Genomic DNA, 22,824 nt, shown 5'->3' with positions numbered 1-22,824 from the left:
CACATTTGCGGTCTCAGACCGATCTTGGGTCGGTCTCGAAACGGTCCGGTCTTTTTTCAGACCGGTCCCATTCGGTCTTTTTCCCATCCGGTCGTTTTTTGGACCGGTCTTTTTCGGTCTCGTCTCTCGGTCTTTCCATATGTCTTTTTCGGTTCGATTTACGAGTTTTTTTGTTCTGTTTCGATATTTTTCGATTCTTTTGTTTTGGTTTCGAGTTTTTTCCATTAATAAATATGAGATTGTCATAAAAATAATAAATTAAGATTTATTAAAAATGATAATTTAAATTTTATAAAAGAAAAAATGAAATAAATTAGATAGTTTGTGATTAAAAATTGTATAATTAACACAAAAATTATATATTTATAAAGTTTGCTTACAAGTCTATTTTTCCAGACCGGTCCGGTCTTTTTTAGGACCGGTCTCCGAACGGTCCGGTCTTTTCGGACCGGTCCGGGACGGTCTCAAGCCGGTCTTTTTTCGGTCCGGTCTTTTTCGGTCCGGTCTCGTTTTAGACCGGTTCGGTCTCGGTATTTTTTTGGGTTCGGTCCGAGACCGGTCTTTTTGTGCAGGTCTAGGAAGATTTCATATTGGCTCCTAAGTGATAACTTGGGATAAGCTAAACTTGACAAAACACCAAAGTATAACATACATTTGGTGATTTAAATTTGTACTTAAAACTACAAGTTGATTGTTAAGTAATTAAAAAATAGATGAAATTATTTAGAAATCATGTTGAAATTGAATATAGTGTCTCAAATAAAATTGATGGTAGGATGTAGATCCAACAAGAAAATACAAAAATTGTGATAATCGTAATATGTAGTCATTGGATTAAATTCATCTGATTACTGTGATTCGTAAGAGACTAACCGTTTCATAACCTTCTATAACCGTCAAATTATCTGCTTAATTTAAGTGTTTTTTTTATCTAAAGGCCAATATCTTTTTTCACTTGTGACCATATTTTTATTTTTTCCTTTATAAGAGTTTATCGATGCTAAAAACTAAATATTAGTTACCCTTGTACCTTTTAAGTTAATTGGGCTTACCTGGTTAAGCCCAAAATCTATGCTTTCAGAGATCAAAATTTTCCCTGTATCTTTTTTCCCGATTGCTATTCATTCTCCAAATTTGATTTCTCTCTTCCTTCCTCAAATCCCCCAAATCAGTGACGTCTTGTAATTTTATTCCTCCTTAAAATCGACGTACGTTATATAATTGGAGCAATTTTTCTCAATGCATCAGATTATCGTATAGTTAAAGCTAGTTGTCTTCTGTTGCATCGTAGTTCTAACCAAGAACAGTCCATCTCGCCTTCGTCTTCTCGTCAAACAGGTATTCTTCGTCTCATATTTCTGGCAGTAGGGGTCTTTGGTTGGTGTAATTCTTTTGTTACTGATTCCAATCTTTGTTCCCAAGTAGAAAAGCTTCTCATAAGTCCTAAGTAAACTGGCCCAACATAAGGCCCGCTTGCAACCGGATCTAACCCGACTGGACCCGGCGTCTGCATCTCAACGGCCAAACCCGCAGTTATCGTAATCGCCGCACCAACAAAATGGCAGCAGGATCCGATTCCAATTCTGCACCCCCCTCCGGCAACAGCTTCTCGTCCGCCGCTAAGGACGGCATGACGGTGGAGGAGTGCGAAACTATGATCCAAAGAAGCCTTAGAAGTAATTCCGCATAACCTTTTTCAGATTCTTAGTGTTTAGGGTTTATAAATTTTTGCATCGTAATCACTGAATCCGCCATAAATATCAGCTCCATCGGTGAAGTTTTTACGGGAGCATTTGGAGAAAAGTGGATGTAATATCGCGTCCAATTTTATCAAGGCTGTTAATTGCGACCAAAAGATGAGTGGTGGTTATGTTCGCGGAGAAGGGGTAATAATAATCATTTCATATCCATTAGATTACCCTAATTGTTCCTTTTGATTTACACAGTTGAAACACATATATGCTGCAATTTGTAGATAGTGGTATGTAGCAATTACATGAACATTCAAGATGAGGTTAATCAAGTGGTTATCCATGAACTAATTCATGCATATGATGACTGTCGAGCTGCAAATTTGGATTGGACTAATTGTGCTCATCATGCTTGTAGTGAGGTCTGAATCCTTATCAGTTATCATCAACCTTCTTATCTTTTTTCTTAAATCTTAATCAGTCCATTAAAAATCTTATTCCTTTTTTGCCCTTGTTTCTATCTTATAAACAGATTCGAGCTGGGCATCTCAGTGGTGATTGCCACTATAAAAGGGAACTCTTGCGAGGTTTTGTCAAAATAAGAGGCCATGAACAAGTAAGTTTATTTTTTAGTAGTAATTAATATCTGCTTATTAAATTTTCAAAAAATTACCCTGTTTTTATTTTTATTTGATATATGAAGGAGTGTGTGAGGAGAAGGGTAATGAAGTCATTAGCCAACAATCCATATTGTTCAGAAGCAGCTGCTAAGGATGCAATGGAAGCTGTGTGGGAGACTTGTTATAATGATACAAAGCCATTTGACAGAGCCCCTTGAGATTTTTTTTTTATATTTTCTGGGTTGAGTTTTTCCCCGTTTTTATTCAAAGTATGTAATTTTTTAAGAAGACTTGGAGCATTGATATTCAAAGTATATTTGAGAATTTTTCCTGAATATTTTCTCTATAATGTTTTTGCATTTCCATAATAATTGTTGTTTTCGACTTAGAATCATTTAGTCTAGAATATATAATATTATATATGATTGTTTCTTTTTGACTTAATGAGTTGAGCCAAAAAAAACCTTTGCTTAATATATTATGAAATAAACTCTTTACTTATTCGTCATTTTTTTTCCTCTCCAACTTTCCAAAAATCGATGTATATCGTTAAATTTGTTTTTTGGTATTAATATATATTCAGTCTAATAAATAAATAAAACATTATGTATACATCATTTTATCTCATTACTTATACTATACAGTCACTGTACTCGTATAGAACTTAGAACTTAATCGAGATTTATATTATAAAGCAAAGTTATGATCTTATATATTACTAGTATCTTTGAAAATGGGGAAATGTTTGTTTTTTTTTTTTTTTTAATCAAGTGAACATCGAAGTACTAAACAACTATTTTTGGCTGTATTACGAAGACGCAGAAAGAACAAAAAGAAACACAGCAACCCAACGTTCTAGAGCTTAAATTATCAATTTATTATACAAAAAGATTCAAACTTCAGAAATTTCTCACAACTTTAATTTAACCACACTAATTTTGGTTCTTTAACCGAGGTTATTGGAAGTAGCTAGGCTAGCATGTTCCAAACAGTGGACATACCTCCTATACAAATAGCCACATCATTAAACACATCAAAAAAACACAGAATTTAGGTTTAGGTTTGCATGGAGAAGGTTTTCAAGATAGCCATAATCACATGTCTCTGTTTGATGTCTCACACATGTCAAAATATTGCTGCTATGGATCATGTGCTGCGTCATGATTTTACAGGTAAATGTGTCGAAATTGTCATCTTTGTGGTTATGTGATATATAAGAGTTAAATAAAAAATAATCACAATTTTGCCACAAACTTGCTACAAAAAGTAAGCGATTATTACAACTTAAAGTAGTAAACATGTCGATATTACCATCTCTAGGGCATATATATGCCTATAAAAACTCTTATATTTTAGATGTTTTTTTTTTTTTGGAAAAGTCATTGTAAAAAAAAGTTTTCTACAAAAAATCATTGAAGATTTTTAAGTTTTCAATGAAAACCGTTTCATGATTTTTAACCATTCAATATTAGAATAACTGAATAACTGATAGAAAAATTTGTATATTTTGGATTTCTTTTATGAAAAAAGTCCGTAAAACGATATGAATTATTCAACTATAGGAGCTTTTGCGTTTTGTTTTTATCCTCATATTAAATGGTTAAAATCTAAGATGGTTAAAATTCTAAGATGGCTAATGAAAACTATACAATCTAAAACAGCTTTAATGGAAAATTCTTATTTATGATGACGTTTCCATTAAAAAAAAAAATCAATATGTAAAGGCTTTTCTAACATTTTTAATTATATATATAGTCATCTGATTATAATTGTTTAATATTACACGGTCCTTTTTAAATTGCAGAAAAAAGAATGAGTGGTAGTGGTGGTGGTGGTGGTAGACAAAACAGGTGGTGGTCGGAGGAAGATTATAGTTTACCTCACCGTCGTATTCCTGTGCACAATGATGTCGAGCCATAATATAATATACGTATACTCCACAAGGTTCTTACAACCATCTTATTTTCACTGTATCCCTCCTATAACACCACTGAACCTAGAAAATAAATTTTACTCCACTCACCACTTTTATATATATATATATATATATATATATATATATATATATATATATATATATTCTAAAAAATGAAAGAAGAGAGATAGAGAGAAAATACAGGGAAGGAGAGAGAAAGAGAAAGAGGAAGTACTCTATCTCCTTGCCATTGTAGCCAGTATCACACCACACCATGATTACAGTGCTTGGAAATTGTCTTTATGCATAAGGAGGGGGTCCCACATCACCCTACGCCCTTCATTACGTGACTGTATTGTATGATCTAATTATATGTATTTATATGTTATCTTATTTTAATCCCTTTTATTAAATTTTATATATAAAGTTTTATTTGATATAGTAAAAGATTGTTGTCTGTACATCAAGGTCTCGTTAGCATTTAATAGAAACATATGATTAAAATAAAATTAATTTAGGAAGTTTAAATTACAACATATACACGATCTAAATTACAAATTGTTTCAAAAGTGCACTAGAATTGGTTTCCCCAGGATCAAGATTATGGTTGTAGATGGATTAAATCTATCCTAATAAATTAATATCTATTTTGTCAAATGTCAACTTCTCATTCAATTTGATACATATTATTTTCTTAGAATTTAAAGTAATTAATATTCCACATATCGTTTCTTGTATTTTTCATCTTCATTAAAATGCACATTTTGATAATTATATTTAAGCATGGACCCCTTCCAATTTAAGCATCCTAAATTTAATCAAACTACATTTAAGTTATTTAAATATGGTTAGTTTTCAAATGTCCTCTTACATTTTCGATGATAAGTTATCTAATCTCGTGTTCAATTTTCGATATTAATGAACTGATAATGCAATACTTGGTGGTGATAAATTGCATAACGGCTTTTTAATTCTTTGATATGAGGCATGTTGTATTTGGACATTGTCATTTTCATTTTAGGACCTTAATTTCATTAATTTTGAATTTTAAAAGTTTAGTTTTAGTCTGAAACACTTATATAACATCTCAAAATAAAGATAAGATGATTCATCAAATTAGAATCTACCTTAATATATCAAGATCGTTTTTATCAAATGTCAACATCTTATTCAATTTGACACATGTCATTTGTTAAAAACTTTACGTTTATTCCACAAATGTCTTTGACCGTATGTTTATTCAAAAAAATGTCTTTCCACTTGCTTTATGTTTTGTGATGAAAATTAATACTCCATCCATCCCAAAATTATTGTCCACAGACAAAAAACATACAAATTAAGAAAACATTAATTATCATTAACTTTATTAAATGAAATGACAATTGTATCTTTTTGTTGCATTTAGTTTCATCATTTTGTTGCATTTAATGTCATGGTAGATGAGGGGTATTTTGGTAAGAGAGATATTTATTTTTAGAAGTAGACTATTATTTTGGGATAAACCAAAAAGGAAACATGGACTGTTAATTTGGGACGGAGGAAGTAAAAGTCAAAGACATTCACTATTAAAGGCGATGTTTTTTTTAAACAACTAATGTTCACTCATGAGCAATTGTATGTTGCATTGTAAAGAATAAAAAATAAAGATGAATTAAAAATATTCATTTTAGATAATGAATGTAAACTTAACAATATGACATCTAATGTTGTATTCAAAGAAGTTTTTGGAAATTTATGATTCAGGACAATTATTTAAAATATGTCAATATGTTTTTATTAGTATAGATTGAATTACTTACTTATTAATTATTTTCATTTGTATTTATTTCAAAACTTTACTTTAAAAAAAAATTAATGTTTACGTCTTGATATTTTTTTTAGTCAACTCATGTAATATATGAGTCTCACAACTAATTTATTAATGCATTACGAAAGAATTATTTAAAACGTGGATCATGCTTATATTTTGAGCTTCAAAAACATGCACCATGTTTCATAATTCTTTCATGGATCTTTTTCCATTATTCACTATTTTAATAATCAATTCCCTACTTATTGTCGACTTGCAAGAGCTTAAACAAAGTGAGATTGTCGTTGGTGCTTTGAATGGAAATATTAATTTGAGTAAATTTTAAATATGATCGGTAAGTTTGTATCTTTTTAAGGGCCGTTTTTTGGTTTTAATCCCTTTATTTAACTTTGTTAGAAGGTAATAAATCATTATCAATTGGCTATTTTTCTTTTACCCTAAATCTTTCATTTATTATTAATATAGCTATTATTATTATTTTATAGTGGTCCACAAACCTCATCCCTCCATTCCCTGGTTGTCGACCTTTCTCCGATTAAGGCTTTTGACAAAAACCTAAAAGCTCCCAATTTCAAAGTAACGAGTAACGACATCCATATGTATTTGAACATATAGAACTTTTGAAAATAACTAAATGATTAAAAGAAAGCATATACACAATTGTTGGTCATGCATTGACTTTGAAGTATAAACAAGATAAAAACACAATTAATCGTCCATTTATTTTCACTATTAGACCCAATGATGTATTTACTTTTCCTTTTTATTTTTTCTATCACATCAACTTTTCACTCAATCTCCTTTCACTTTTCAAAACCAAGGAAATTGTTACATTTCATTTCCTTTCACTTTTTTTTAAAAAAATACATATATATTTTTTATACAAATATTATACTCTTTTTGTGTTAGGACCTAATTAGTTTGTTTGTGCTAGGCATATACATTATAGGCTTTGCAATTGTATTGGTTGGGCTTAGTTTATGTTTTCGGTTGGGTGGACCGAAATCAACATTGATTTTGGTCCATTGGTGTTCTCGGTTTTGGGTGGGCTTGTATTTGTTATGTTCCCTATAAATAGACTTGTGATGTCCGTTTTCTGGTTAGCAGTTTTCAGCCATTACATTGTGATAGAGTCCATTGTACCAGACGATTAATTCATTTCAATCGTGTGCATTTGGAGTGATTTCGGTTCTTCTTCTTCTTGATTCATTTTGTTTTGATTCATTGATATTGTTTGATCACTAGTTGGTTCTTAGTTTGGGACTTACAATTGGTATCAGAGCCAATCTAGTGTCAAACCGTGTTCAAGAAGCTTGAATTTGGACTGTTTTCATTGATTTAATCCTTGGATCGAAAACTGTTTTGAGTTTATTGTTCGAAATTGTTCATTGTTGTTGTTGTGTTCTTGGTGGTCATCGAGGATTCAAAGAAAGGAATCGAAAATCTGTTTGCAATCGTTATTACTGGGCGTTTTCTGTTGGAGACTCTGTTGGTATTTTCGGTGGAGCGTGTTTAGTTTTTGGCAGAAATCTCGTTTTCAGCCGAAATCAACTATTTTCGGCAGAAATCTGGTGTTTTTGGTAGAAATCATCATTTTCGGCCGAAATCACATTTTGGCAGAAAACTTGTTTTTAGTAGAAATCTCATTCTTGGCCAAAATCAGTTGTTTTCGGTCAACCAAAACTCAACTATTGATTTTTCTGAGTTTTCGGTGTGACAAATTTTTATTTTTAATCAATTAAAAAAACAAACAACATTAAAAAATATGGAACCTCAACACAGTGCATTACATCAAGAACTGGATTCAATCATGGGAACTACTACGAGAATTCCACGTCTCTTATATATCGATTGGTTTCCAGAATGGAAATACAGGATTGAGAAGTACATCAAGATGAAAGACTTAAAGATATGGAGAAGCATCTTTAGGGGCCCAGTAAGAATTACCACAACAATGGAAAATGGTACAGTCATTGACAAAGAAGTGGAGAACTACACTGATGAGGACTTTGAGAAGATTGAGGAACAAGAAAAGGCACTTGCAACGTTGACCATGGCATTGTCCTCTGACATTGCTCAAGGATTCAGATAATATGATTCAGCAAAGGCACTTTGGGAAGCCTTAATAGAGGTTTATGAAGGAAATTATGATATGAAACAGAGTAAACAGGATATGTTGCGTCAAAACTTCAACATGTTCAACCATGTTCTTGGGGAAACGCTTGAAGCCCAACTGCAACGATTCATCACACTCACTACTGAAATGAGCACTGCTGGAATTTATATACCACGCTCGAAGATTAACAAGAAGTTGTTAAACTCTCTTCCCAAATCATGGGACATTTTGTGATTAAGAAGACTAAGGATCTTAACAGGCTTACTCTTGCTGAAACTATGGCTATCATCAAAGCTTGTGATTTGGATGATAAGCAGCGTGAGATAAATCATGTAAATTTCTACTCTACAGCAAACCTGGGAATTTCATCAAACAATGGTTTTTCATCCTTCACTATTCCACAAACTCAAGCATTCACTGTTCCACAAACTCTTGCTATTCCACCTATTATGTCTTATCAACTCTTTGCCTCCTCTTCAAAAGCCTGAGATAAATCATATTAAGTTTTATCAACTTTTTATAATGATTATATTTTGATAAAATGAATGGCAATTTGATCTTTTATTACAACACATAGTAATAGACAAACTAAAATAAATAAATAAAAAATAATTATAAAATAGGTTGTTATGTGAATTTGACTTATAAAAAAAAGTCCAATTTTCCAAAATGTTTGGTATAGAACACATCGCCGCTTCTTTTAACATTGCATACAACTTGAATGTAGTAAGCATCGAAACTGCCGACGACTACGTGTCTGTCTTCTCCGCCCGAGCCCCACCTCCTTCGTCATTATATCTTCAATTTCTCTTTCTCTTCTTCATTTCATTTCATTTCAATTCAATTACATCTTTCTCTCTCTAGATTCATGGCCCCTGTTAACAACATTGTACAAATCAATAACAATGATCACCCCCCAAAATATAAGGTTACAATCGTTGGAAGTGGCAATTGGGGTAGTGTTGCTTCTAAGCTCATTGCTTCAAATACCCTCAAGCTTTCTTCTTTCCATGGTTTGTCTTCTTGACTCAAAGATTCAATTTTTTTTTCTTCATGTTATTGAATCGGTTTCGTGAAAACCTATGTTTGATATTGAACCAATAGATGAAGTGAAGATGTGGGTGTTTGAAGAAACATTACCGAGTGGTGAAAAACTCACAGATGTCATCAATCAAACCAATGTAATCATAATTTTCCCAATTCATAACATTTGTGTTCAAGATTTGTAATTTGATTTCTCTCAAAATGTTGTTTTTTCTTTTTCTTTTCTGTTAATCAACAGGAAAATGTGAAATACTTACCTGGAATTAAGCTTGGGCGTAATGTTGTTGCTGACCCTGATCTCGAAAATGCAGGTATCATCATATCATCATCTTCTTCATCAATCATCATCCTACCAAAAAGACTGAATCTTGAAATTCAGGGGAGGACCATTTATCACGTCCACATCCTGAAACATTTTTACAGCTTTTCTATAGTATTGTATATTACCCAAAACAATTTCGCAATAGAAATGTGTTACGTTGCCTCGCATTCTTGAATTTAAAGAATTAGGGTTCTATTCTTGTACGTAGTTATCTGTGATTGATGAAATTAAAGAATTATGTTCTTAATCTGGCAGTGAGGGATGCAAACATGTTGGTGTTTGTGACCCCACATCAATTCATGGAGGGTATATGCAAGAAATTAATTGGAAAGATTAGAAGTGATGCTCAAGCTATTTCTTTGATCAAAGGAATGGAGGTCAAGAAGGAAGGTCCTTGTATGATCTCCACCCTAATTTCCCAACAATTAGGCGTTAATTGCTGTGTTCTTATGGGTGCTAACATCGCTAATGAGGTGATATTCCTCTAAATTATTAATAATCCAACTTCAAAAAAATACTAATTATGTTTAAACAGATTGCAGTGGAGAAATTTAGTGAAGCAACAGTAGGGTTTAGAGGAAACAGAGAGATTGCAGAAAATTGGGTGCAATTATTTAGCACTCCTTACTTCATGGTCTCAGCTGTAAGTGCAACTAATTGATCATCGAGTTGTTTAGGGGCTTTTTTGGATTTGTATGCACTTTTGAAACTTGAAAGTGATTTTCTGATGCTCAATAATCATAATCAGTTAATTTGATGTATAACATATGTTGTAGGAGATAACATTTGAATGTACTTCATAATAAGTCTTTGGTAAATTCCTATTGGAGGAAGTAATAGATAAAGCAAAAGGGTATAGAAGTAATTTCACTCTTTCTGTAACATTGTTGTTCTTCCACCAACCCTGAGTGGGCCCACACTATCAGGTATATGTACACAGCTGCCCACTAGCTTGGTGACATAAGAGTTCAGATAATCATTTATCACTTTCAAAATGCACATCCAAACACCTTTTTATTCTAATTATATGGTTGTTAGATGTGAAATATATATTAAAAAAAAAAAGCTTTATTTATTATTATTATTTTTTTTTTACAGTGTCAAGATGTGGAGGGAGTTGAACTATGTGGGACTTTAAAAAATATCGTTGCCATAGCAGCAGGTTCATTAATCCCTCTTTTTTATTTCGTTTTTCAATCGATATAATAATAAATAATTTGAAGGGTTTTAACGGGTTTAACTCGTTATTGGCAGGGTTTGTGGATGGATTAGACATGGGAAATAACACAAAGGTAGCTAGAATAAAAAAAAGGAACTTATAAAAAATCTTGAAAAGAAAAAAACAAAATCATAAAGCTACAATCTTGAATATTTTCTTGATTAATATGATACCACCAGGCTGCAATAATGAGAATTGGGTTGAGAGAGATGAAAGCCTTTTCAAAGCTCTTATTTTCTTCGGTTAAAGATAGCACGTTTTTTGAGAGCTGTGGTGTTGCTGATCTTATAACAACTTGCTGTAAGGAGGGGCAATTTTGTCTTTTATTCTGTTTCTTGTTTTCTTAGTTGATTTTCATAGATTTGAATATGTGATGGCAGTGGGAGGACGAAATAGGAAATGCGCAGAGGCTTTTGCTAAAAATGGTGGCAAAAGGTTTGTCATTTTTGCCATCAAATTTCACTCCATTAAATTTATTTATTATTATTATTATTATTTTTGTTATAATTTGCAGATCATTCGATGAGCTTGAAGCAGAGATGTTGCAAGGACAGAAGTTACAGGTAATTTCAGTTATACTGCAAAAGTTGAATATATAAAAAAAAACTCTCAAAAGAGGACACCTAACTAAGAATTTCATTTACATCAAATCAAGAAAAGTAGCGGAAAATGACGAAAATGTCAGTGATTAATATTTGTTAGGTTGTTAAAAAAAATGTCGACTTTGCGTACTTCATTGAAACTTTTAGGTGTTAAAATAGTGAAAAAAAAAAGGGTGGGGTAGATTGTCCCACTTTATGTATGTTAGGTTGTTGAAACATACAAAATTTGAACTTCAAATACTTGATTAAAACTTTTAGCGGTCAAAATATAAAAAACAAACGCTTTGAACTTTAAAAACTTGATTAGGTTGTTAAAACATAAAAATATAAGCTTTAGCCTTTAAGCACTTAACCAATGCATGAACTCAAGTTAAATATTCAAAATAAAGTTAACTTTTAATTATTAAAATTGAATCAAATGGCATAATGGTCATTTCACCAATGATATCTTATCTCCATTTCTCCAAGGCCCATCCATATAAAAACCAAACCGACTCCTTTTACCATTAGTGTTCTACGATTTATCTGTACATGTACCTGTAACTGTAACTGTAACTACATTTTTGTTTTGAAGGGTGTATCAACAGCCAAAGAGGTATACGAGGTTTTGAAACACAAAGGTTGGTTAGAAATGTTCCCATTGTTCACAACCGTGCACGAGATTTGCACAGGCCGTCTACCGCCAACCGCCATTGTTGAGTACAGCGAACACGCCCCGAAATTTCCCATTGCAGTCAACCCGGACGCATTTCAATGACTCATAAATCCATCAACAAAGTAACATGTACTCTACTTCTAGTTCATAAATGTAATCTTGAACTCGTTTTTTTGGTTTTTTTTAAGCATTTGTTGAATGAAAAAGGTAGAATAATGTTTCTACATAAGGGAATATTGCCAAATGCAAGTATATCTATCAGGAAAGCTTTCCGATTCCCCCTGTTTCAAGATCAAAATCCATTTTGAAATATTGTTGATCTTCGAACTTTATAAAAATCTTTTAGGGGGTGGTGTGAATCTATGCATTATACTTTCTTTTTAACCATTTAATATACTAATAAACTTCATTTATAATTATTTTATAAAATAAGATATTTATACGATATGGTTTATTTCACGTAAAAATTAAAATGATGAATTTGTTATCGTAGTAAATGTCATTTTATCTAAACAAATATATAATTTTGGTAAATTTACTAAATAATAAGAATTTATCAAACACTGAAATAATTGACAACTGACTATTTGTTGATTAAGGAAGTCTCCATGGTTTAAGTTACATAAAAAGGATTAAAAAATTAAAAAGAGAAAAGTGGTAAAAAGTTAATAATAAATTCATAAAAAAAACTTGCCCCCATGCAGGATCGAACTACAGACCTCCAGTTTACAAGACTGGCGCTCTACCACTGAGCTATAGGGGCTTAATCAATGGAAGAAATTATTGCGGCTTATTAATAAACGATATTTGCTTTATTAATCAAGGTAGATAGATTGTTTTATTCCTTTAGTAATCGAGAAAGATTGTCATATATCTTCACTAAATCAATAGGGATTTTGTTATAACTTATAAGTTAACTGATCATCAAATATTCTTTCATGGGTTCACCAAATATTCTTTCATGGGTTCATTGATCATTAATCAAGATCAATCCAACTACTAACTAGTTGACTCGATCCAAAGTCAAACTTAATAGAAATTTTCCAAATGTAGGTATGAACATTTATGGGCGGTGGTAGATGAAAGAATCCTTGAGTATGACTATTATATCTGCCTTAGTGGCTAAAATATAATAACAAAAACTTCGAATAAAAAACAAAGGTGGTGATTTGTACTGTAGAAGTCATCAATGCATGAACTCAAGTTAAATATTCGAAATAATGTTTTAATTAGGTTGATAAATTTGCAATATATAACCCTTGAACTCTAGGTTAGTTATCTATTAATTTCAGAATTATTAAAATTGAATCAAAGGGTATAATGGCCATTTCACCAATGTATCTTATCTTCATTTCTTGGAGCACCATATAAATATATCTGTAACCACCGTCCCACAACTGGAAAGTGAAATCTTAAAATGTGGTTTTGGATTCAAAACCAGTCGGACTCTTTTGATAATTGGTGTTCTGCGATTTATCTACTGTTACAGAAAACTACATTTTGGTCTTAAGTTACCGATTGGAGATTCTAAATTGTTGGAGGTCGCGAGAACTGCATTTATTTTAGGGTGGCGAAGTTAGTGAGAAAAAGATTATGTTGGTTAGTTGGAAGTCTACTATGAATTCCTTGGAGAAAGGTGGCATTGGGATTGGAAGTGTTGAGTCGTTTAACTAGGTCCTTTTGTTGAAATGGAGGTGATGATTTGCTTCTAATACTCTAGCTCTTTGGATTAAAGTGATAAATTAAGTCCATTCCCAGGGAGGGTGGTGATTTGAGTTTGGAATATTGTTAGTTCCATAATTAACCTTCATGATAGACATATTATTTCTGTAGACACTTTGAAAAAAAAAAGTTGGGGTCGATAAAAATACTCGTTTTTTTAAGGACGTTAGAAATGTGTCTCTCAATGTTGCTTTTCTTAGGTTGTTACAATTGGAAGTGGAAGCTAACTAGCTTATTGATGATAGACGCGAAAAGCAACCGTAACAACCTAGGAAAAACAGTGGTAGATGGTGCGAATTTGATCCACCCTTTCAAGGTCATTATGGCAAGGACGTTTTTATTTTGACATTGCCATAATCGTTTTTCAAAGGATCAGAAGATGGTGCGAACTTGATATTGCTTCTCTGAGTAGAGTAGAGTCAGTGATCTTTCTACTTGGTTAGAGACCGGTCATTTTGTTGGTGACAAAAAACCGATTCTCGATGCTATTATTTTTATGACCTGGTGTAATATTTGGAAATTTTTAGATATACATTTGTTTTTTTTTATAGAGTTGAACCGAGAAAATGTTATTTTTTATAGTATAGTGGGTTGTTCTTGTAATTGTGTTATGCATAGAAAGAATAAACTCAATTATGTTTTGAGTTATTGGCTTAAAAACACGTTGCTAATTCCTTTCATTATAAGGATATAGAGGAAATTTTTCCTTAATATAATAACTTCGTTTATAATTATTTGATATAAAATACTATATGAAATGGTTTATCTCAGGTAATTAAAATGATAAATTTGTTTGTATCTTTGTTGAAGTAAACGTCATCTTATTTAATAAATATATAATTTTGGTAAATTTGTTTACTAAATTTTTAAATAATAAGAATTTATCAAACACAGAAATAACGGACTATTAGTAACTTGTTTTTTACTGTTGATTATCAAACTGTACAAAATCATATGAAAATATTCCAAAAGAACATCGAACATTCCTTAAAATTTGTTATGATGGGCATATTTTGTTTATTAGAGTTGCTAGGTTTAGATTATATAAAAAGGATTATTAAAAATAGAAAGATAAAATTAAGAAAAGCGAAAAAACAACTGAAATGCCCCCATGCAGGATCGAACTACAGACCTCCAGTTTACAAGACTGGCGCTCTACCACTGAGCTATAGGGGCTTAGTTGATACGAAATATCCTACAGATTATCCATAACCGATATTAAACTTCACTAATCAAAGTACATTGCTTTATGCTTAACTAATCAAGAAAGATTGTCTTATATCTTCACTAATCAATAAAGATTCTGTTATATAATTTTGGTGATCATCAAAGAATGTTTCATGGGTTCCTTGTTTTTGAGATGAATATATGAAAAGTGTCCATCTTTATTCACTACAAACTATATATAACTAATAACTATAACCCAAAACGAAATATATCACTATATAATCAAGAAAACCACTTACATATATAAACAACAAAGAATATATCCATTCATTGATCATTCATAAATCGGCTTAAAATTCTTGTAAGCTATAACAGCATAAAAAGGATCCGAACCAGACAACAATCCAAATACCCCTTTAATCCAATCAAAACCCGAACTAATATCCGGTTTTTTGCCATCAGGTAGTTTCCTCACCACTTCCGGTTCAGTGAACCCTTCAACACACTGAAAATACTGAACCACCAACTGCACCCTACTGAACCCGGTTCCTTCTCTCCATGCACCAATCGCCTTTTCATAGAACATCCGGTTGCTAAAGCTCACAATAAACACACCACCGGGCCTCAATAACCGGAACACCTCCGCAAAAACCTTCTCCGGCTGTTCAAGATACTGAACACTAACTGTGCATAACACAGCATCAAAACTACCACTTTCGAATTCGAATTTCTGATCTTGGTTTAGATCTTTAACAACGAAGTAATCGAGTCTCGGGTTCTTGGCTAGCTCCTGTGGGTTCAGTCCATGTCCGATGACTTTCTTGTATTTGACATTTTCAGGAAGATGGCTAACCCATGAGCTCATGAGGTCAAGAATTTCGAAATCTGGGCTCAATCTATCTCTGTAAAGATTGGTTAGTGTTTTAATGAAGTTGTTATCGACATGGGTGACGAATCTTGGGTAGGTGTAGAAGTTTCTGTCTGGAGTAATGTCGAATTTGGTTCTGCCTTCTTTTGTGAGAACTGTACGTTTGATTTTTCCTGCTGATGAGGTTGAAGATTGTGGGGTTTTTGGGTCGATTTGGTTTTGGGTGTTGAAGAAGATTGTTGTGGGTTTGGGATTAGGGTTCCATTTGAAGGGCTTGAGAGTTGGTTGAAAGGTGTTCATGTTCACGAGGAAAGCTTGTTTCTTGTTCAGAAGCTTTGTTGTGTTGTGTCCATTGAAAAGGAGAATAAGAGATGGATAAGTTGATGTTTTTTATTTTTTATTTTTTATTAAGTAAATATTTTCAGTGGTGGAAATGACAAATGGGCTTATGGGCATGAATTAATGAATATATGATATATTTTAAATGGGCTTAATTGGGTTGCATTTTTTAGGTTCAATTTTTCCATCAATGATGGATTGGGTCCATACTCCATACTCCGTAATTTAAAGGTGCATCCGGTTTTTAAAAAATCGGCTTTCTTTAGACCGAATTCAATTATAATCGGTTTGAGTTTTTTGATTTTTTGAAAGTCAAATTGTTTGGATAAAAAGTCGGTTTGGTTCGATTTTTTTAGAAAAATCAAGAAATAAATTGGACCAATTAATAAGTGGGGATTCAATTTTAAGCTAACATGTTTTGGGAATACTGCTTCGGTTTTTTTTTTTTTTTTTTTTCTTCCTTATTAAAAACAGTTTGAAATATGCACCTCTACTCTGTATTAGAGTTGCACAAAGTAAACTGTTTTTTTCTTAACCAGCCTCAACTGAAATCGATTGTCGGTTTGATATAGGTTTTTATAAATAACTAAAACCATTATTTTTCCTGGTTTTTTTTTACTGTTTTTTCCATTGTAACCGAACCATTTTTTAATTGAAAAAAGATTTTTTAAAGCGATTTCACTTCAAAAAAAACAAACTAATTAAATATTATTGATAAATTATGTATAAAACTTAAAGTTCATTACCTTTCTAAGTTATTATTTCATATTTTTAATAGAAAGTCAGGACAAATATGGTTAAATTCAGATTTTGAGATTAAATAAAGTTAATTGATAATCATTATCTAAGGGGTTGTTGATTAAGTCAGTCCTAAGTATGATATCAAACAATCTGAATATGACCGAATCAGACCCAACATCTTACTAGACCAAGTAAGATGCATATCAAATCTACTCTAATAAATGAATGTTTTTTTGCCACTTGTCACACTCTCATACAATTTGCCAAATGTCATTTTGTGGTTATTTTGAATTAATTTTTTTTCCACATGTCATTTTATAAGTTTTTCTATTTTATTAAATTCCACATAATATTTTAATGTAATAATTGTAATAAATATAATAATAAATAGATATCAATTTCATTAATAAATTTACCTTTTAATTTTAAAATTACCAAAATTAAAGCTCATTAGTTTTTTTGTTTATTTATTTAAATTATTTGTTTAAATTTAAAAAATAAAAAAACATCTTCATTATAATAATTTATTATTTTTCTTATTTTCTTATAAATTAAAAGTTTTCAAATATTTAAATCTTTATATATAACTTTTTTTTTAAATTAACTCATTTAATATATGGGTCTCACAATTAGTAACCTTAATATATGATATGAGTGGCAAAAATAATTCAAATCATGCGATCTACTTACAAAGACGGTAATTTTGATATGGAATTTTATTAAAAAGAAAGTTAAGCCGAAGGAGGCCGTTAGTTATAAAGCCCGGACCGTTTATCCTTTACGTGGGCTGCAAATGGGTTCCATAACTAATCATGGGTTGAAAGTTACTTAAGGATTCATAAAATTTCGATGTCACGGTTTATAAAATTTGGGTTCTATTTGGTCGTTGGTTTGCAAATTCTTGATCATTATACTTTTTTTTCATGGTTAAAAAGGATATATTAGTATACTACATCTTGGAAACCAAGTAACCAGTTCAAACCGGTTATGCATTTGAAATCACGGTCTAGAAAGGTCGGGACGGATTTCAGGTATTTCTTTTTTATCTTTAGAAAATGCAACATTTTTTAAAGATAATAATAATAATAATAATAATAATAATAATAATAATAATAAAAAGAATTAGAATAAGAAGGGGGGAGTATTAGATTAAGGATTCTAAACTTGATCTTATCAAAAAGGGTATCTGCCAAGTCAAGTTTTCTTCGGCAAACCATAAAAGCAAAACCCCAACACAAACAACACAAGAAATCAATCAGTCAATCAATTCACTTTTTTTCCTCATATTCATCGTCATCAAATTAGGTTTCAACAATGTCCTACGATTACCTTTTCAAATACATAATCATCGGTGATACAGGTATTCTTTTCTCCAATTGTATCTTTGATCATTGATCATGTAAACCCTAAACAGTTCAATTTCAGAAAACCTAATTCAACTTAGTATAACGAATTTTGGTGTTTGTTCACTCTCAGGTGTAGGGAAATCGTGTTTGTTGCTGCAATTCACCGACAAGAGGTTTCAACCAGTTCATGACTTGACTATTGGAGTCGAATTCGGTGCTCGTATGGTCGCCATTGATGGCAGGCCTGTTAAGCTTCAGATTTGGGATACCGTATGTGTTTTTTCTAATTTCCTGATTCTTCAATTGATTCTGCTGCTAGATTTCTAGTTTTTTCTGCGTAAATTCTTGATGATGATAGTAAGGATTCATGAATTAATGGTGAATGATTCAGGCTGGCCAAGAATCATTCAGATCGATCACCAGATCATATTACAGAGGAGCAGCTGGAGCTCTTCTGGTTTATGACATCACTAGGTATGTGTAGCTATCATATCATATCATATGTAACGATTTTATTGCATTCACAAGTTGTATTCATCATTGATGATCTATTTTGTTTATTCAATTCCAGGAGAGAAACATTCAATCATCTAGCTGGATGGCTTGAAGATGCAAGACAACATGCCAATCCCAACATGACAATCATGCTTGTAGGAAACAAAAGTGATCTTTCCCACAGAAGAGCTGTCAGCAAAGAGGAAGGAGAACAGTTTGCAAAAGAAAACGGACTCTTGTTCTTGGAAGCATCTGCAAGAACAGCACAGAATGTTGAAGAGGTACACCCTGTTTCTGTTTCCATCTTTTAAAAACTTGAAATGGATTTTCTAATTGGTTTTGTTTGATTTGCAGGCGTTTCTTAAGACTGCAGAAAAGATACTTCAGAAGATCCAGGAGGGTGTGTTTGATGTATCAAATGAGGTAATTAATTGGATTTTAATTCAAGATTTATAAACTTATGATTTATGAAAAGGTGAATTGTTAATTTGTAGTCATCGGGGATAAAGGTGGGATATGGACGTCCTCAAGGTACAGGAGCAAGAGATGGAACAGTTGCTCAGAGCGGTGGATGTTGTGGTTGATCTTGATTCTTGAAGAAGCATATATTATTATTATTATTTTTATTTTTTAATATTGGAACATAATATGTAATGTATAAATATAAGTGGATTTTGGTCTTTTGAACCAATTTGATCATCATCTTTTAGTTATGTAACTTGAAAATTGTTATGGAGGTGTATTATATAAATAAGAAGATAAATACTTAATTAAATGCACATAAAGTAAAAACAAGTAACTAAATTTAGACCACACTTTTTGGGCATTCTGGCTCACGGATTTCAAAGAAATTGAAATGCAAATTCCAGTAAAAATTATGTTTTGGTTGATAAAATCAAAGAAATTAGAATTTTTTAAATTTTATTAATTTTTTTGTTTAAAGAAATTGATTATTTTTTGGATAAAAACAAGGCTGTTCAGATCGAGATCTTATCAAAGTTAACTTATATTCAAATTTGATTGTAAGATATTGAGTATAAAATATACATTATAGCTTGATGTTGATTGAGATCTTGATATGGAGTTATCTCTAACTTTTCAAATATGAAACATATTTTTTGTTGTTGCAAACCGTAAAAAATTAGAAAGTAAACATCTTAAGTGCAAAAAGAAATAAGATCATTATGACCATGTACAACTAAAGGCTTAAGATCACAAAGAATGTACCATGAGTATGAGGTGCCTAATTTGAAATGAATTTATGAAACATAGAGGCTTATTGAAACTTACAATACTCGATCTCAAGTTGAGACGAATTTTTAGGCACGACTATATAATAAAACTAAAGAGGTGAGATCGGACCGTGTTAAGATCCTAATATCCTAGTCGGGATCTTAAGATCTCCCTATAGATCTCGTTTCAAAAAGATCCTACTAAGATTGTGATAGAAACTGATTTAATTAAACAGTAGAATGCTTACTATTTAGATTAACAGGGCCAAATTCGAGATGGCAAATCTCCTCAATTACAAGAACACAAATTACTTATTATCTGACTGAAAACTGTAAAACATCAACTATAGGTTTATTACAGAAAAGATAACTGCTCCTAACTTATTGGATCAGAACTGTTCCTTCTCTTTTAACTATTATGTTGTTGACCTAAAGGATCCAACTGATTTCCAAAAAGGGCATTAAACTGCTCTTGCTCCTGCCTCTTAACTCGGGACTTCTTTCTTGTATACACTTGTAGGTTCTTATCATTACTTCCCCCTCGGTAAAACGACTTGTCCTCAAGTCGAAAATAAGGAAATTGCTCAACAAATAGATCGTAAGATTCCCAAGAAGCTTCTTCCATAGGACGATTAGCCCAAGAAACTAGTAATTCGAGTACAAGTTGGTCTGCTTCATGCATCCATCGATGATCAACAATTGAAGCAGGTTGAACATCAAATTCTCAATCCTTTGTGATAGGCAAAGGAGCAATAGAGGTTGGAGAAAAAGACCCTGGAACTGGTTTGAGCATAGAAACATGAAACACAGTATGTATTTTCGCATCCGGAGGTAATTCAAGCTCATAAGCCACTGGCCCAATGACACGTTTAATCCGATAAGGACCAAAGAATCGGGGAGATAGTTTTTCAAAACGACGTTTAGCTAAGTTGTGTTGTCGGTAAGGTTGAATCTTTAAGAATGCATAATCCCCAACCTGAAAAGTAACTTCACGTCGTTTGGTATTTGCTTGATTACGCATTCTATCTTGAGCTTTCGTAAGATTGAGACGTAACAATTGCAACATATGATCACGATCAACTAATTGTTGTTCCAATTCTGCATTTTTGGTTTCGCCCATTACATAAGGCAAAAGGAGAGGAGGATCGCGACCATACACAATGGAAAAAGGAGTTGTGCCTGCGGAAGTATGGTACCCAGTATTATAAGAGTATTCAGCCCATGCTATATATGAACTCCATTTAGTTGGTTGTTCGTGAGCGAAACAACGCAAGTAGGCCTCGAGACACCGATTGAGAACTTCTGTTTGACCATCCGTTTGAAGATGGTAACTGGTACTCAATTGCAATTTAGTTCGACTCAAACGAAAGAGTTCCTGCCAAAAAATGCTCAAGAAAATAACATCACGGTCCGAAGTAATGGAACGAGGAAAACCGTGTAGACGAACAATTTCCTTACAAAAAAGGGCAGCAACACTTTTTGATGTAAAGGGGTGAGACAAACTCAAAAAATGAGTGTATTTGCTTAAGCGATCAACTACCACCAAAATAGTATCAAACTTGTTGGATGGGGGTAACCCTACAACAAAATCCATTGAAATGTCCTCCTAAATTTGAACTGGAATTGGTAAAGGTTGGAGGAGACCAGCTGGGGAAAGTGTTTGGTATTTTTGTTGCTGGCATACGAGGCAATTTTGCACGAATACCCTGACTTCCTGTTTCATTTTTGGCCAAAAGAACTGGAGGGATAATCGTTTAAGGGTTTTTAAAAAACCGCCATGTCCGCCAACTGGTGAATCATGACACTCTTGAATTAAACTAAGTTTAAGATCAGGTATGTCTGGAATAACCATCCTTCCTTTGAAAAACAAAAGCTGGTCATGCGAAGAGAAATCAGGAACTAAAGAAGGATTTGTATGGAGCTGTTGGAGAATGTCGATTGTATAAGGATCTTGTTGAATGCCTTTTTTAACATCAACGAGTTCGACACAATAGGGTACAGAAAGAGTGAACAGTTCACCTGAATGGGGTCGTCGAGAGAGTGCATCCGCTCCCTTGTTCTCTTTTCCAGCCCTATGAGTTATAGAAAAATCATAGGGCATCAATTTAAGTAAAAGTCGTTGTTGTTCAGTTTTCGTGATGCGTTGTTCCAACAGAAATTTCAAAGTGTAATGATCGGTACGAATAAGAAAGTGACGACCCAATAAATAGTGATTCCATTTCTGAACAGCAAGAACAAGAGCTAACAATTCTCGATCATATGCTGACTTAAATCGATTGGAGGGAGAAAATCCTTTGCTAAAGTAAGCAATAGGATGCTCCTCTTGAGAAAGAATAGCACCAATTCCAGCTGAAGACGCATCGCATTCAACTATAAATGTCTTGGAAAAATCTGGTAACCGGAGAACAGGGGCTGAAAGTATAGCTTGTTTCAAGGTGGTAAACGCTTCTAATGCCTCGTTAGACCACACAAAACCATCCTTCTTTATAAGATTAGTCAAAGGTCGTGCAATCAAACCATAATTTCGTACAAAACATCGGTAATAACCGGTGAGACCGAGAAAACCGCAAACTTCTTTGACATTAGAAGGGATGGGCCATGATTGTACAGCCACAATTTTCTCCTGTTCCACTTGAACACCATCCCGGGTTATGATATGCCCCAAAAAAGAAACTTTAGATTGTCCAAAACAACACTTTGAAAGCTTGACATAGAACTGATGATCGCGTAGTAATTTCAAAGTTTGCTCAAGATGCGAAAGATGTTGTTCCATGTTCGGGCTGTATACTAGTATATCATCAAAGAAAACTAGTATAAAACGGCGTAAATAAGGACGAAACAAGTCATTCATGATCGCCTGAAATGTGGAAGGGGCGTTAGTTAGACCAAATGGCATTACCTTAAACTCATAATGCCCAGA

At 32.7% G+C, this 22,824-nt stretch overlaps 4 protein-coding genes, 1 long non-coding RNA gene and 2 other non-coding genes across 10 annotated transcripts; 3 read left to right on the top strand and 4 right to left on the bottom strand.

The window, feature by feature from the left end:
* The first annotated feature begins 1,120 nt into the window (after window positions 1-1,120).
* LOC145103761 (Ku70-binding family protein) lies at window positions 1,121-2,646 on the top strand. 2 transcript variants are annotated; one of them, XM_079041021.1, is made up of 6 exons: window positions 1,121-1,338; window positions 1,426-1,676; window positions 1,765-1,886; window positions 1,976-2,113; window positions 2,224-2,307; window positions 2,395-2,646. In XM_079041021.1, exons 2-6 carry the CDS (start codon window positions 1,559-1,561, stop codon window positions 2,527-2,529), a joined length of 597 nt encoding a protein of 198 aa, XP_078897147.1. In that variant the 5' UTR covers window positions 1,121-1,338; window positions 1,426-1,558; the 3' UTR covers window positions 2,530-2,646. The 2 variants fall into 2 exon arrangements, with proteins under 2 accessions (XP_078897147.1, XP_078897148.1); XM_079041022.1 differs by having other exon boundaries at window positions 1,423-1,676.
* Window positions 2,647-3,149: 503 nt separating this feature from the next.
* Window positions 3,150-4,513, bottom strand: LOC145103760 (uncharacterized). 3 transcript variants are annotated; one of them, XR_013706844.1, is made up of 3 exons: window positions 4,429-4,513; window positions 4,191-4,307; window positions 3,150-3,505 (listed from the first exon to the last, which is right to left on the bottom strand). It is a non-coding gene; the product is annotated as an uncharacterized LOC145103760 (long non-coding RNA). The 3 variants fall into 3 exon arrangements; XR_013706843.1 differs by lacking the exon at window positions 4,429-4,513 and having other exon boundaries at window positions 4,191-4,418; XR_013706845.1 differs by lacking the exon at window positions 4,429-4,513 and having other exon boundaries at window positions 3,150-3,464; window positions 4,191-4,418.
* Window positions 4,514-8,863: 4,350 nt separating this feature from the next.
* GPDHP (NAD-dependent glycerol-3-phosphate dehydrogenase family protein) lies at window positions 8,864-12,313 on the top strand. Its single transcript, XM_079046718.1, has 11 exons — window positions 8,864-9,165; window positions 9,257-9,333; window positions 9,435-9,507; window positions 9,774-9,991; window positions 10,054-10,161; window positions 10,617-10,680; window positions 10,773-10,810; window positions 10,917-11,037; window positions 11,118-11,172; window positions 11,252-11,300; window positions 11,914-12,313. Exons 1-11 carry the CDS (start codon window positions 9,021-9,023, stop codon window positions 12,094-12,096), a joined length of 1,131 nt encoding a protein of 376 aa, XP_078902844.1. The 5' UTR covers window positions 8,864-9,020; the 3' UTR covers window positions 12,097-12,313.
* Window positions 12,314-12,685: 372 nt separating this feature from the next.
* Window positions 12,686-12,757, bottom strand: TRNAT-UGU (transfer RNA threonine (anticodon UGU)). The gene has a single exon. It is a non-coding gene; the product is annotated as a tRNA-Thr (tRNA).
* A 2,063-nt stretch (window positions 12,758-14,820) lies between these two features.
* On the bottom strand, window positions 14,821-14,892 carry TRNAT-UGU (transfer RNA threonine (anticodon UGU)). Its single transcript has one exon. It is a non-coding gene; the product is annotated as a tRNA-Thr (tRNA).
* Window positions 14,893-15,126: 234 nt separating this feature from the next.
* Window positions 15,127-16,125, bottom strand: LOC145109536 (S-adenosyl-L-methionine-dependent methyltransferases superfamily protein). The gene has a single exon (XM_079046717.1). It carries the CDS (start codon window positions 16,049-16,051, stop codon window positions 15,218-15,220), a length of 834 nt encoding a protein of 277 aa, XP_078902843.1. The 5' UTR covers window positions 16,052-16,125; the 3' UTR covers window positions 15,127-15,217.
* A 1,887-nt stretch (window positions 16,126-18,012) lies between these two features.
* Window positions 18,013-19,371, top strand: LOC145109535 (ras-related protein RABB1b). The gene is made up of 6 exons (XM_079046716.1): window positions 18,013-18,191; window positions 18,308-18,447; window positions 18,569-18,651; window positions 18,749-18,953; window positions 19,027-19,095; window positions 19,167-19,371. Exons 1-6 carry the CDS (start codon window positions 18,146-18,148, stop codon window positions 19,254-19,256), a joined length of 633 nt encoding a protein of 210 aa, XP_078902842.1. The 5' UTR covers window positions 18,013-18,145; the 3' UTR covers window positions 19,257-19,371.
* The last annotated feature ends 3,453 nt before the right edge of the window (window positions 19,372-22,824 follow it).

The sequence above is a fragment of the Lactuca virosa genome, chromosome 4 (genome assembly GCF_052849685.1).
Source record: "Lactuca virosa cultivar CGN04683 chromosome 4, Lactuca_virosa_CGN04683_v6, whole genome shotgun sequence".
Lineage (NCBI taxonomy): Eukaryota > Viridiplantae > Streptophyta > Magnoliopsida > Asterales > Asteraceae > Lactuca > Lactuca virosa.
Note: the sequence above shows the minus strand (reverse complement) of the source record. Positions and strands in the feature narration are given on the sequence as shown.